This window comes from Psammomys obesus, unplaced genomic scaffold (genome assembly GCF_907164565.1).
Source record: "Psammomys obesus unplaced genomic scaffold, mPsaObe1.curated_primary_1811, whole genome shotgun sequence".
Taxonomy (NCBI): domain Eukaryota; kingdom Metazoa; phylum Chordata; class Mammalia; order Rodentia; family Muridae; genus Psammomys; species Psammomys obesus.
The window spans coordinates 20738260-20752134 of NW_026596101.1; the positions used below are offsets into that span (position 1 = coordinate 20738260).

At 41.3% G+C, this 13875-nt stretch overlaps 1 protein-coding gene across 1 annotated transcript in view; it reads left to right on the forward strand.

The window, feature by feature from the left end:
* Adamts9 (ADAM metallopeptidase with thrombospondin type 1 motif 9) overlaps nt 1-13875 on the forward strand; it is a 161981-nt gene that overhangs the window by 103407 nt on the left and 44699 nt on the right. Inside the window, exon 29 of the mRNA XM_055628553.1 lies at nt 8737-8904. Within this exon, the coding sequence (XP_055484528.1) occupies nt 8737-8904 (168 nt within the window). The remainder of the gene's footprint in view (nt 1-8736; nt 8905-13875) is intronic.

A 13875-nucleotide genomic window follows, 5' to 3' on the forward strand; every position in this document is an offset into this window, starting at 1 on the left:
CTCCACCTTATTTGTTGAGTCCAGGGTCTCTCATTTGAGCCCAGAACGCTTCGATACAGCTAGTCTTGGCTAGCCAGCTTGCCCCAGGGATCCTCTCTCCTCTTTCTGAGCTCTAGAATTACAGCTGGGCCACGATGCCCAACTAACATTTGCAGGCATGCTGGGGATTCAAATACCAGGTCTCATGATTGCGGCACAAGTGTTAAGTGCTGAGCCATTTCCCTAGTCCATTTCTCAGACACTTTTTCACTTACCTTTGGAGCAAACAAGATTAAGGATTTTGGAGCCTGTGTCTCACCCACTACCCTCTTTTTTTTTCCTTCCAGCTGCTTTCATAAATACTGTTATTGTAGGCAGGGTGGTCCTTACGCCATCCTTGCTCCTCTCCTGAAAAACATCAACATCCTTATTGTCTTCAAGCCAATTTACAAACAGCCATAATGGGTAACCTTGAAAAGAATAGAAGAGCTACTGGGCAGTGGCCTTAGGCAATCAGAGGGTACATTCAGAAGAGTCAGGCCTGGAGATAGAACATGCCTCATACTGCCCAAGCATCGTTTAGCCAAGATAGAATTTACCAGATACCAAATTTGCAGATGTTCATGGTTTTTGTTTCTCTCTTGATGAGGAGAAAAACTGTAACAATCACATTCTTGAAGAACAAAATGTAGAGAAGTTTGGATTTTCACAGATTGTCTGATTTCATGTATTGACAGAGGGGATGCTGGATAGCCCTGCACCTCCTAATTCTTGGGGGGATTGTTGGGTTGAGGGCATGAGCGCTGCTTGCTGTTTGTCTCCCTTTAGACACCTGGCTCTGCCATCTCTCTTGTTTGGAGAGGTCACCTACTTGGCCTCAATAGTGACAGATGTTTTGAAGTGTGGCCCAATAGTTGACATATGAATCATAGTTCTTTTCCTTAGATCTTTTAGCAGTTAGCATATACAGAGCAATGTGGTGGGGTGAGGCCAAGAATGAGAAGGTGGCCCAGTGCCCCCATCTAGCTGGGATGGTTGTGACAACCATATCAGACCTTTCTGTACTCTTTCCTGGAAACTTCAGGCTTTCTGGGGTCTTTTTTATGCTAGTAAGTGCCAGGGTGATCCTAGCCATCAAGCAAACCTCATAACACTGGTTTTACACCCTGAAATCGCAGACCATTTTTCCTACTGAAATTCTCTCTTTTCCTTTTCAACAGTTTTGTTCTTGACAAGGGGAAGTGACCACTTTCATTTGAGCATACCAGGGAAGGGAGCAAATATATAGTTAGAGAGAGCTGTCTGATACTAAGTCTGTACCTACCATACTTGAAGTAGTCACATCCCAAAGTCCAGAGAAGAACAGAAGTGTGGATTGAGGTGAAGCAGATACGCAAGAGTGATAAGCAGAAAAGATGCATGACATTCAGCTACGAGCCCATCTTTTCTTACTTTGGTGGAGGGACGGTATTAAATAGGGAATAGTCTAGAGAAGAGCGAAGAGTGTTAGCAAAGGCATCTTCAGTACACATGTCTGCTCTGTAGATTCCTCTGTGCTCTTTAGAAGAGAATGTTAAGCTTAGGGTACATAAGTTGACAAGTATTTTCTTTAAAAATGTTACCTTTTTGATGTCATATTTGAAGACATGCTACAAGGCTCTGTTGGATAGAAAATAATGGTGGTAATAGTAAATCCGCGTTATTTTTGTATTGTCAGCCCAAAACATGAAGTTTTGTATGCCTCGTCTCCTTTAACTGTCACATAACTGAATTGTTCATGGATACTATGACTGTCTCCTCTTAAGAGAACAAATCTAAGCCAAGAGAAGTTAAGTCATGTTCCCAGTGGCACGGTGTTAAGATAGCAGTTATGATTCCAGCTCATGTCTGTCTGCCTTCAAACCTCTGTTGCATTTTGGAGCAAGGTGAACCCCTAGCAACCAGCTGCATTTCCTTTTTTTTTTTTTTTTTTTTTTTAGTTCCTATGAACAGCCACCTCTTAGAATCTCTTCTTTACTGGTTTCATCGGCCCACTCTTATTTTTGTTCATGTTGGCACTGGAAGTCCTTCAAAATCAGAAGAGGATAATATCTGTTTGATTTCATTCTTTCCTGCCCTTCATGCTAGCTGTAGATGACATGCCCAACAGTAAAACAAAGAGTGGGTTCCTGGTTAGTCATGGGTCTGGGCAGCATGCAGAACATTTAAAACCTCCAGTGTTACTGGCCCCAAATGATCTCGTCTTCTGGGGACCAACACTATATGTATGCCTTTTTTTTTTTTTTCTGCATGGCCTTAAGCATGTCATTTCATGTCTTCTCAAGCCTTGAGTCTGAAATTAATAGGTGGACTGAATAATTTTTTGTGATGACTCACAATTTAAATATTTGAGAAATTGAGCCTCCATGAATGGATAGCCCAGAACTTACAGCCTGAAGCCTTCCATCCACAGCCTTGGCAAGATCCATTCATCAGTCAACAGAAATGATAATTCCCTGCAGGGTGCTGGCAGGCCCCAAAAGGTTTGTATATCTGAAAATGGCAAAGAGAGAAGTAGGGTGTGTTTTCAGCTAAGGCGCAATCTGGGTTTTTGTTTATGTGATTGTGTCTGTTCCTTATAATGCCTTCCCTTTCCAAAGCGTTAAAGATACTGAAAAAAAGATGTTGAAGTCAGAACTATTAGCACTGCTTAGCCACTCTCATTTTAGGAGGCTGAATCACCAGAGGACTCTTGAAGAGTCTTACAAGGCATTTCTCTAAGGTCCTTGCTTCCAGGTATTCCCACAGGGAGGTAGAAGTGAACAGTTACCTGGCTTTCCCCAGCTCCTTATCTAGCGTAAGGATTAACACAGCGATCTGGGAGAGGTATTTAAAACCTTGCCATGCTGCTTCCCCGTTTTGTGACATCACTCTTGGGCCCTCAGCATCTTTGTATAAAAGGCTCCTAATAACATGTACCTGAGCTGCATGTTTCTCTGGGGTTAGAGAGAAGCTAATGTACTTTAGCCCAGTGTTCGGCTCATATTAACAATTAAGAAACGCCTAATGTAGTGGTTAGTAATTATGGTCAAAGTTTATCTTTTGGGTAGCCTTTTTGAGTCTTCAGTTATATCAAATTAGTTGAGCATCAGAACTGAGAGATTCTAAGGAGTTCTTTCTTTATGAATATAATATGCAGCTTATGCTGTTGCTCTATGATGGCTATAGCTTTTGTGCGTCCATTTCCTAAATCTGTTCTGACTGGCTGTGATGTACAAGGGAAGAAATTGACATGCGTTAACGGTAGCTACATCTACTGTCTTTTCCCAGCTTTCACGTGGTTCCCTAGTCCTGACATTCATCAGTGTGTTTGAAATCGTGACCTCAAGTGTGTAGCCTTGTGTCTACATTGTTTTCACGGTTGAACAAGAGCTATGGACAGTTGTCCTTTTGCCTTCCCCAGTGTTTCGATACTTGTGCACTGTTTGTTTCATTTGTCCCTGTATTGGCAAAAACATGCCTGAGCCTTGCAAATGGCATTGCATTCTTTCTGATGGCATACTCTTTTGGTGACATTTAACTTTGGTTTGTTAAGGTCAAAACGAAAGTAGAATCAAGATATGCTTCTAGTTGTTGTGACCAATAATTTTTAATGTAAGGATTGAGGTATTGTCCTCAAATTCTATAAAATCAGAAGAGAAAGCCCTTGAGAAGTTTTTGCTAAAAGGCCCCAGTACATGACATTCTCTTGGTCCTTTGATGTGTGTTATTTTCTACCTGCAATTAGCCAGTCCTGAGCTTAGAAATATATACTAGTTGATCAGGATCCCTCACGACACATTGCACATAGATACAACCTCATCTGTCGAGATTGCAAATCATCTGTGTGGACACTAAACAAGGACTGTCATCCCGGACCACCCGCTCAGCTACATCTTTCAGACATGTGGTACAGTTCAGCCAGTCTTGGCCCACAGCCTCCCAGATCTGGAGCCTTCAACCTCCGTCCAGATGCTTCCTACTAGCCATACTCCATGAGCACACCTGACCCCCACCCTCTTCTTCTTACCTCCACGTTTCCCTCTTCTTCCTTCTGAGTTCCTTATGAGGAACTTGCCAAGTCCATAGAGAACTCCATCAGCATAGGGATGTCCGTATCCTCAGTAATGTCACAGCCCAGAGAATTCATTTTCTTTTGGTATTCAGCCCTTCTCAGTCAGGCATGTACACGGAGTCATTTGCAGACTTCTAGAAGATTAAGGAACCATGACCCTTAGCACAAGTGAAAGGATTCTCCAAGATCAGGGCCAGCACACCAGACCCACATCCATCCTCGTGTGTAGAGCTACTTCTCTAGAGAGCTTAAGGCTTTGGGAGAGAAGTGAAGAGAACACACTGCCTTCCTCTTGAGTTTCATTCCCACCAGCTGAGTTGAAATGCAAGCATTTCACATTTTTAGACCTTAGTGAGTGGAAAGTGTCAGCACTTCTGAACACAGTCCAGCTTCCAGCATGCCTTTGAATGGCCTCACAGAAACAAAAGCTTGAAATCCCAGACATTCGGGCTGCCTGGCCTTGGTGTTTTTGTGTACCAAGCAGTGATAATGCTGTTCAGCATATTGCTTAAATTTGAGGTGGGGGTTGTGGAGTGGGGGGCAAGGAAGAACTGGTCTCCCAAGAGACCAAAATTTGAATCATTTCCCAAGAGAACAAAAGTCGGTACCCTGGCAAACTAGGCGGCTATTTCAGCTGCAAATGTAAGGAATTAAATGTTCCCTGGAGCAAGAACTTTGAGATGGGTAGCCAGGAAGTAACAAGTACTAGGTGACGTACTAAATAAAACTACTGTGTCTGGGTGACACAGGTTGGTGTAAATGTCATCTTTTGCCCAGGAAAAGACCGGGAGTGATCAGATGGAATTTCCCCTCGGAATGTAAGAGCTGGAACCTGTGTTTATTTGATTATCAGAGTGACAGCTCCTCTATGAAGTCATAATAGACCCATTAATGAGCCTGCTAGATTTGAGCATTTCTACGAACAGCTGCTTTTCTTCAATGGTAATTTAGAAAACATTGAATGAGGAATGTTTGCTGTCAGATGAGATGTCATGAGGATTTCCTAATCTCTTTGAGCTCTTAATAATCCCAAGCAAATAACATGTGGTGAATCACGCTAAAGTAATGCATTCTTTTTTTCTGTCTCCACTTCCATTCATGTCCCCTCTAAAGAAAATGTGCATAGCAATGGATAGAGGGCAGCTAATCCATATATTGAAGGCATCATATTTGGAATTTAGTTCATTTATCACTGGCTCATTGGCAATAAATGTTAGTGGATTCGTGGCAAACCTGAGATGAGTCACTGACAGCAGGATTCCTTTTTTAAAAGTCTATTTATTTCATTTATTTATTATTTATTACAATTTATTCATTTTGTATCCTGGCTGTAGCCACTGCTAATTTCATCCCAGTCCCACCGTCCCTTTCCCTTCTCCCCCTATGCCCCTCCCCTAGGCCACTGATAGGGGAGGGCCTCCTCTCCTTCTATCTGACCCTAGCTTATCAGGTCTCATCAGGACTGGCTGCATCATCTTCCTCTGTGGCCTGGCAAGGACAGGAAGATTCCTGGTTGCTTGTTGTTTTGTTGTTGTTGTTTCATTGTGCTGTTACTGTTCCCAATAGAAACGTGTCTACTTGTACTGGAGCAGTGGGTGGGAAACAGAGTTGAAGGCATTGTGGTTGTACTGTTTGCAAAGGCCACTTGACTCATCTCTCGTAACAGTACCTATCTGTATCATCGATTTGTGTTGGGAGGTTGTGATGGCTAAACTATACAAGTCTTAGAACTAGTAACGTCTTAGGGAAATGTCCGGCACATAGTGTATGTGAGAATGTTGAGAGGTTTCCAATTCTACTCTATACAGCATGACCTACTTTTAGACCATGTCTTCTGGTGACTCTGGCAGGTTATTAACTCTCATGAGCTCTTTTTTTCCCACTTCCCACTGAGGGCTAGCTTGTTTGGACAGTTTGCACCCTGAAATGACTATTCCTAAAGATATATTTGCTCTAAGTTCACTCATGTGTATTTGATAAGCCTAAATATATATATATATATATTTTTTTTTCTCTAATCAAGCAAATGTTATGACCTACTATTCCATGTGCTTTCTGTCAGACCCATTTCTTACAATTAAAAAGGCCCTTGGCTGTCAATGCATTTTCTCTCAGTGTGTAGCATCTTTGAAAATGGTAACAAATATCACTATTCGTTCAGTTGCCAAATCAGACATCTGAATGTCATCTTTGCCTTCTTCCTTTCATCCCAACAGCTGACCCATAAGGTACTGTCAGTTCTACTTTAAGAAGAATACAACCTTAACCCCCAACTTTCTCCACCCAAACCTCTGTAGCAGTGGTTCTCAATCTTCTTAATGCTGTGCCCTTTGTATGTTGTGGTGACCCCCAACCATAAAATTATTTTCACTGCTACTTTATGACTGTAATTTTGCTACATTGAATCGTAATGTAAATATCTGATAGGCAGAATATCTGATATGCAACCCCTGTGAAAGGATCGGTGGACACCCCTCCTCCCCCCACAAGGGCTCACAACTCTCAGGATGAGAACCTCTGTTCTATATGTTCATCCAAGCTGCTACCAGCTCTGGCCTTTCAGACATGGCTCTTCCTTTGTGGTTTGCCTTATTTCCAGTTAACCTATATTCATATTTAGTACTTGACTTGGTAGTCAAAGCAGAATTTTCAAGACAAAAATTAGACTACTCCCTATTCTGAATTAATTCTCCTCAAAGATTTTCCATTGTATGCCAAATGTAACTCGGTCTCATTTTTATGACCTTCAAGCTTGTCTGGTATAGCCCCATGGAAGACTTCGGAGAGTCTCTTGCAATCATTCCAGCTTGCTTGTTTCTTAGACGCACATTCATACGCAATACTTTTGTCATCACCTGAGTAATATTAATTTGCTTTCCTGGTCCCTGAGATCACGGACTATGTCAATTCTGTTATCACTGTATTTCCAATGTGTCATATAGTATCTACCACATGGTGTGTACTCAATAGATGTTGTTTTCATTGCAAATGAATTTATCCCAAATTGTATTTATGACTTCATATTTTCTTACTGAAGTAACATTTTAAAAATCATGAACTGGTCATTTACAATAGGGAGTATCTTTGTGCAAGTCATTAGCCACTCTCAGAGACTGAAGTTCTAAGAACTTCATCACAAGAAGACTTTGAAAATGATACTCAGTACTCAACATGTCCCCAAACACTGTAGATTAACTGTTGCAGGTTTTTGTTTGGGTTCTGACATTCCAACTAGGCTCCCTTCTTCCAAATTGTGAACTATTAAGATTTATATAATAGCTACTTCAAATAATATATTCACAAATATTTCACAACCTAAAGTAAAAAAACAAAAGCCAAATGTGTTAGCATACATATTTTAAATTTTCTACCAGCTACAGCTGAAATTTTTATAGTGGTTTTTTTTGACAGAAATATATTTTGGGCACATTTATAAATGGTGTAACTTTGAGGATCTCTAGTAATAATGATAAAATTAGTATTAGGATCTTTGTTTTACATGGAGCTGTTTATTTATTAGGTATAAAAGGATACTTTGGTAAATTAAGCCCCCCCCCAAAAAAAAAACAAAAAAATAAAGTTACTGGGGAGGGCGGGAATAAGAAACGTGAAGTCAAGAGAACTGTAATGTGAAATCTATTTTCATTGAGACTTTACCTTTTATTCTCCATTCTTAAATTTACTGCCCTCTAGAAAGCAGAGTATTATACTGGGAAATAAAGTGTCTTTAAAGATCTGAGCCATCAGTTCATGATGGCTGCAGTAAAGACGCTGTAATTGCTAATGAGGCCTTGGATGTTGAAAGTCTTGGTGCGTCCGTTGGGGCCAGCCTCTTGCCTGTTCTACAAGAAGCTGTCACATCAAATTCTTGTCCAGACTCCGTGGGCACTTTGATTCCTAAACCTTTCTGAGAAACCTAATCTGAAATCAAAGTCAAGTTTCTTAGATGTGGTCAGACAAGGTCACATTTAAAACAGTCCAGTGAACCCACAGATCAAAGTTGAAAGGTAATGCCTCCCTCCTGAAGTTGGCACAGACTTACCCACCAGCTAACAGCTAACCTTTCAGGTTTTGTTTTTTGGGGGTTTTTTTCTTGCCTTTTTCACCTCTTTCCAATGGGCTGGGGAACATGAGAGCTTTTTCCCTTAAAGAAATAGCTGAAGAGTTTCCTTAAATACGATCTTTGAGAAATTGAACACGGTCATATTGGAAATGTGCTTTTATATCAATCAGTGGATCAGAAGACATTTTATTGAAGATGTGTTTTACTATTCTCCAGCGGGACTTCCCTCAGTGTAACGGCCATAGCAATTTCAGAATCAAGAGGTGGTTTTCAGGCTAAATTGTGGGGATCTTCCCACGTTGCTGTATAAACCAATGCTCCACACAGGGCCATGCTATAATGCACAAGCATTTTCTTCTATTGTCACCTTTCTTCCCTGTAAGGCTTCGAGTTATTCTCGGGAATGGCACTGAAAAGAATGGAGTCATACTAACTCTCATTAGACATGATCTATCGTCACCTTACACATTTTCTTTCTTCCTTTTGTTTTTAAAATCAAAGTCACTGTGATTCAAAAAAAAAACAAAACAAAACAAAACAAAACAACAACAACAACAAAAAAAAACAAAAAGAACAACCTTGCCATTGCTTTATATTGCAGTGTTCTGTCTCTTGTGGTCGAGGGCATAAACACCGAAATGTTTACTGCTTGGCAAAAGATGGAAGCCATTTAGAGAGTGATTACTGTAAGCACCTTACTAAGCCACATGGGCACAGAAGGTGCCGAGGAGGACGGTGCCCCAGATGGAAGGCTGGCGCATGGAGTCAGGTGAGCAACGCTTCTCTCCCCAACCGCTTCCTTCTGTTTAGCCCCAAGCCTGACACCAGTGCATTCGCTGGTGTTTCTCTGCATTGTTTTCATTTTACAAACTGGGAGGGATCTTCACTTGGCAGGCTGGGTGGCCTGGAACACGTGACCTCAGTCGACAGAGCTTTGGTGCGGTTGTGAGGCCGAATCTCACACGGTGATAGGTGGCAGATGTCACAGGCACAGTAGCTCTTCCGGTATCCAGCTGGTGGTCTTGCGTTATCATTCACCACCTAAAACGGCCTAGTTTAGATTGCACTGAGGTGAGCTGTTGTCACCTGACAGGAACTGAGGTTCAGTTAACCTTAGAGATTCTTTCCTATCACACGGAAGACCTGACAGAAACAACTTAGGGGGAAATGAGGTGTAGTCTGAATTCCTCTTTTAGGGAATATTGGTCTATCATGGCTGGCAGGGAAGGCATGGCAGCTGTGTGGCATGGTCTGTTGGCCAGTGGTTTGGGGCACAGCTGCTCACATCTTGGCAGGTCATAAAAAAGAAAGAGCTGAAAGCTGGACCAATCTGTAACCCTCAAAGGCAACCCCCAATGACCTATATCTACTAATTTCACCTCTCACCCCCAGGGCCACCATCCGAGAACTAAGATGAACCTGTGGGACAGGTCACCTTCAAACTATAACAATTTTCAATATAAAATACAAGTCCCTCCGCCTGTTTGCTTGTTTGCAATTGAGATGGGGGACGTGAAGGAGAGCTCTCTTGTCATTTTGTAGCTGTGTATCATTGGGTGATTTGTTTGACCTTCCTGGGCCCATTTCATGTGATTCTTAGCAAGATTTAATGCAGCTATGAATGCCAAGTGCTTTGCTCGGGGAGGGGTTAGGAATGGGGCTTGAGTCTGGTAGACTCTCCAGTAATATTTTGTTTGGATGAGAGTGAAGTATGATTCAGATGGGCAAGAGAAGAAGAACCCAGGACACCAATTACAGTCTCTTTTTGAACCTGCAAAAGCAACTTTAAAATCTCGACTCACCTAGAACTTATCGTGGGTCCCAGAACCCCACTGCCTATGTGTTCTCTCACTGCTGTTCAAGGTGCTTGCTTGAGAGTGGCGAGGAGGTTCCCTTTCTTTTAAAACATTCTGTTCCTAACGCTGAGCCTTCTCTCTGCCAATCGGATTCAGCAGGAGGTGTCCAGTCCTCTCCTTCTCCCATGCTGTGGAGAGTCAAGCCAATGACTCCTAAGAATCTGAAAACTAGGCTCAGGGTATGTGGCCTCTGGAAGAATTCTTCTACCTTTGGATGCAGCCATATTAACACCGGAAGAGCTGAGGTTCTTCCACTTTAATATTGTAGTGGAAAATTCCTCTGGGAGTCTGAATGCTGTGTAATGTCCTCTGCTGACATCACTGTTCTCTCTATCAATGTTCCACTTCGCAGAAGACTACAGCATAGTGCCTCCTTCCCCAGCACGGTAGCCTCATCCCTCCAGAGGCTGTGTCCTAAAGAAACCTCTGCGTTTGCTTGCTGGCTTTAATTTGGCAATCAGAGAATCTGTGCTCTGCCTTCCTCTGGCTTCCATCAGGGGTCGTTTTCAAGGCGGCGCATCGTACTTGTTGCCCCCCACCACCAGTGGTTTCTAAGTGACCATTATCATCTTTTAACTTCCAGCCCTTTTGTTTTTGGAGCTATTCAGTTCATGCAAAGCCTGCAGCTAATGTTATTTAAGATGCCACACTAATTAGGTTGTCCCATGTAGACTTTCATGCTCTGTTACTCTTCGCTATGTTCTTTGGCCTTGTCTTATCTATTTATCTAATGCATCTTCCTAAAGAATATGAAGCTCAGAGCATGTAAACGACTTACATCTAAAAGGCTAATTTATTCACGAAAGAGATGTATAAAAGAATCTTTTGTGGTAAACAGGAACTGAGTTTTACTACAATATCCAGGAGAAGCCTAAAATTGTTTATAAAGCTAGGATGGTTAGATCTATAGCCTGCTTTGTTTGTTTGATTGTCTTGCAAACATAGATTATTTAAAAAAAAAAAAGTTTCCCTAAAGAAGAAAGCATACCTGTTCAAAACAATCACTCAGAATCGGTTCATAAAGATAAACTGTAAAAAGAAGCAAGACCTGAAAATCACTTGGGCCGCTGGGTGGTGGAAAAAACAGACTATATGGTTAAGTATTACCAGATCACTAATTATCTGGTGGTAAACAAGAATATTCCTAAGGCTATGATATTAAGCAAAATTAATGAGAGCTCATTTGCTATCATATTTAAATTTTCTATCTGGCCCTTCTGTTTTTTGCTAGGAGCTATATTGTAGTCATCATGTCTTCAAGATGAGAATATAAAGAATAATTAGTAGAAATTTTCATCTTGTCAAAATGTCTGATGATAACAGGACACATTGAATGTTGGCATAGAACTCTACCATACTTTGGAAGCCCTTCCAAAAATGGAGTGCTTTGTGTCGTAAAGTGGATGTTTCATTTCTGGACTCTTTGAAATCTTGAAGCTGTAAAGGAAATTACGTAAAAGAAAAATCCTCACTAAAGTCTTAAAGGATTTCTTTTTCCCCCCTCAAATGTTTGTGTTTGTTTGGTTTGCTTGGATGATTTTAATCAAGAGCTAAAAGATGCTGATGAAATTTTAAGCCAAAAAAAAAAAAAAAAAGAAAAAAGAAAAGTATCACCATTTGGTTCTTGACTCAGCCCAATGCTATGGAGGCTCAATATTCTCCTGGAGCCAAAGCCTTCCAGGTACAGTTTGCTAGGACTATGTCCTCTAGCAAGCCTCCTCTTCACCCCTAAAATGATTAGGGAAACATATTGGGTTGGAAGTAATACTTTTTTCAACAGCCCTGAGTTGTGCACATCAGTTCATTCATCCCTCCTGAGTCACTGGCCTTTTTCTCAGTGTCACTCACGCCTTTGGAGTCAGGATGGGCCTCACCAACTGTGGAATTATCTTCATCTACTTCACTTCCTTACTGATATAACATGTAACGGAGTCTCGCACAAACCATGGTGTCTTGGATTCATTTTTAAGAATTAATTTTTAGGTGATCTCTGTAGCAAATGTCCACACTGCCCTCTGAATCACCCGATGCTCTTGGTGTTGGCTCTCCCTGTAGTGAGAAGGAAAGCAGCCTAATTGTGGTGTTTGCTGTGAGAGGTTTTTCAGCATTTTCTGGAGACAGTGGTGCAGCTTATGCCCTTTGAGAAATTAGGAAGCGATTCTATGAGTGGTGACGAGAAACAGTTCCTTTAGTACTTTCTGGTCTCTTGGTCATTTGAGCTTTGTTTGAACTGTGAACATCAGTGATGCATTGTTTAAATATAAACCTCTCACCCTAGTCTTTGCTGGCATAGTATAAAACATTACCACGTTAGCACCGTGTTTTAAAACCAGGAGCCAAGTTCAAAAACACAATGACTTTGCCACATCTCCTTGCAAACTTGATTTTGATTCGAATTTTGTTTTTGTTTTTTTTTTTTCCTTGAGATAGGGCAATTGTCTCTGTTCTTCACTTTATTTATTTATGGATATTTATTGGAAAGGTTCATTAAGAAACAAAAAAAATATTTTATAGAAGATTCTTAACACACTGCTAGTCACTCAAATGGAGGTAATTCTGTACCCCATGAGACAATTAACAATGTCTGGAGATTGAGTAGCCATAGCTTGGAGTGAGAGAAGGGAATTTAGTGGCAACAAAGAAAGAACGTTTCTCAGCTTCTACAGTGCACAGAACATCCCTACAACAGAGAAACACTTGGCTGAGACCCTTATAGAGAACCCAGTGTGTGGGATGCACTTCATAAAGTTTAGTGGGTGATGTTGTCATTTATAAAAGAGTTACATACCCATTTTCAAGTTAATTCCAGCTTTTAAAATAATGGTGCCACCATTAATCTCAGCATAATACTAGAAGAAATTGTGAGACAAAATCCTTTCTAAATTTTCAGGAATATATTGATTTCCCAAACATGAGAAATTTTACAGGGATTATTATTATTATTATATGTAAGTGTCAAGTTCTGCTTAAGCCAGTGAGTTCTGCATTCTAGCATTGCACAGCAGGGAACTAGAAGAGGTGAAGCCTGGCTCCCAGCAGTTCACCATGAAAAAAACATATCCTTTCACACCTACTGGCCCTGCCAAGATGGTGGGAGGGGCACATTAATAAAGGCAGCGCAGATGTTGTCTGCCTTGGAACTAAAAAGTTCACTGAGCGTAACTAGATCCAGGTTCGCATTCGGTACCTTCTGATGCCAGATTTTTGTACAGTCTCTCAGAATTTGTGATTCTGCACAATCTCTCAGAATCCATCAAGCAAGACTGCCTGGCTCTGCCCATAAATTGTTGTCTTCTATGAACTAGGACAGGAGAATGAAATTCAGTTGCAGCGTACCTCGTTCTGAGCGGAGATTACTACAGATGCATTATCCGGAAAGGCAGGGTTTGTATTTCACTCTTCATCTAAGTCGTGCTAATAGTTTTTAATCAATAAAAGTAATTAGTGCAAAGTTGCCTTCTATATTACGATAATCAGAAGCCAGAACAACATAACATATGATAATTGTTTTCTTTGTCTCATGCAAAACTATGAAACGTTGTAAGAAGTGATTGTTGAAATGTTAGATAACTCATGACTCTTGGTGCCTTATTTCACTGCTCTGTAGGTACCTCTTTATAGTTATGATAGCATCAGAAAGAGGTTTGGGAGTCTAGGGAAACAGCTCAGCAGCAAAGTGCATGCTCTGCCTGCACGAGGATGGGGTTTAGATCCCTGGCACCCAGGTCAAAATCTGACCAAGTGTGCCTGTAGTTCTAAGGGAGGCTCTCTGGAAGATCTCTAGTGCTTGCTGGCCAGCCAGCGTAGCTGCATTTGTGAGCTCCGTGTCCAGTGAGAGACCCTTGCTCAAATCACAGCGTGGAGAGTGACTGAGGAAGACACCA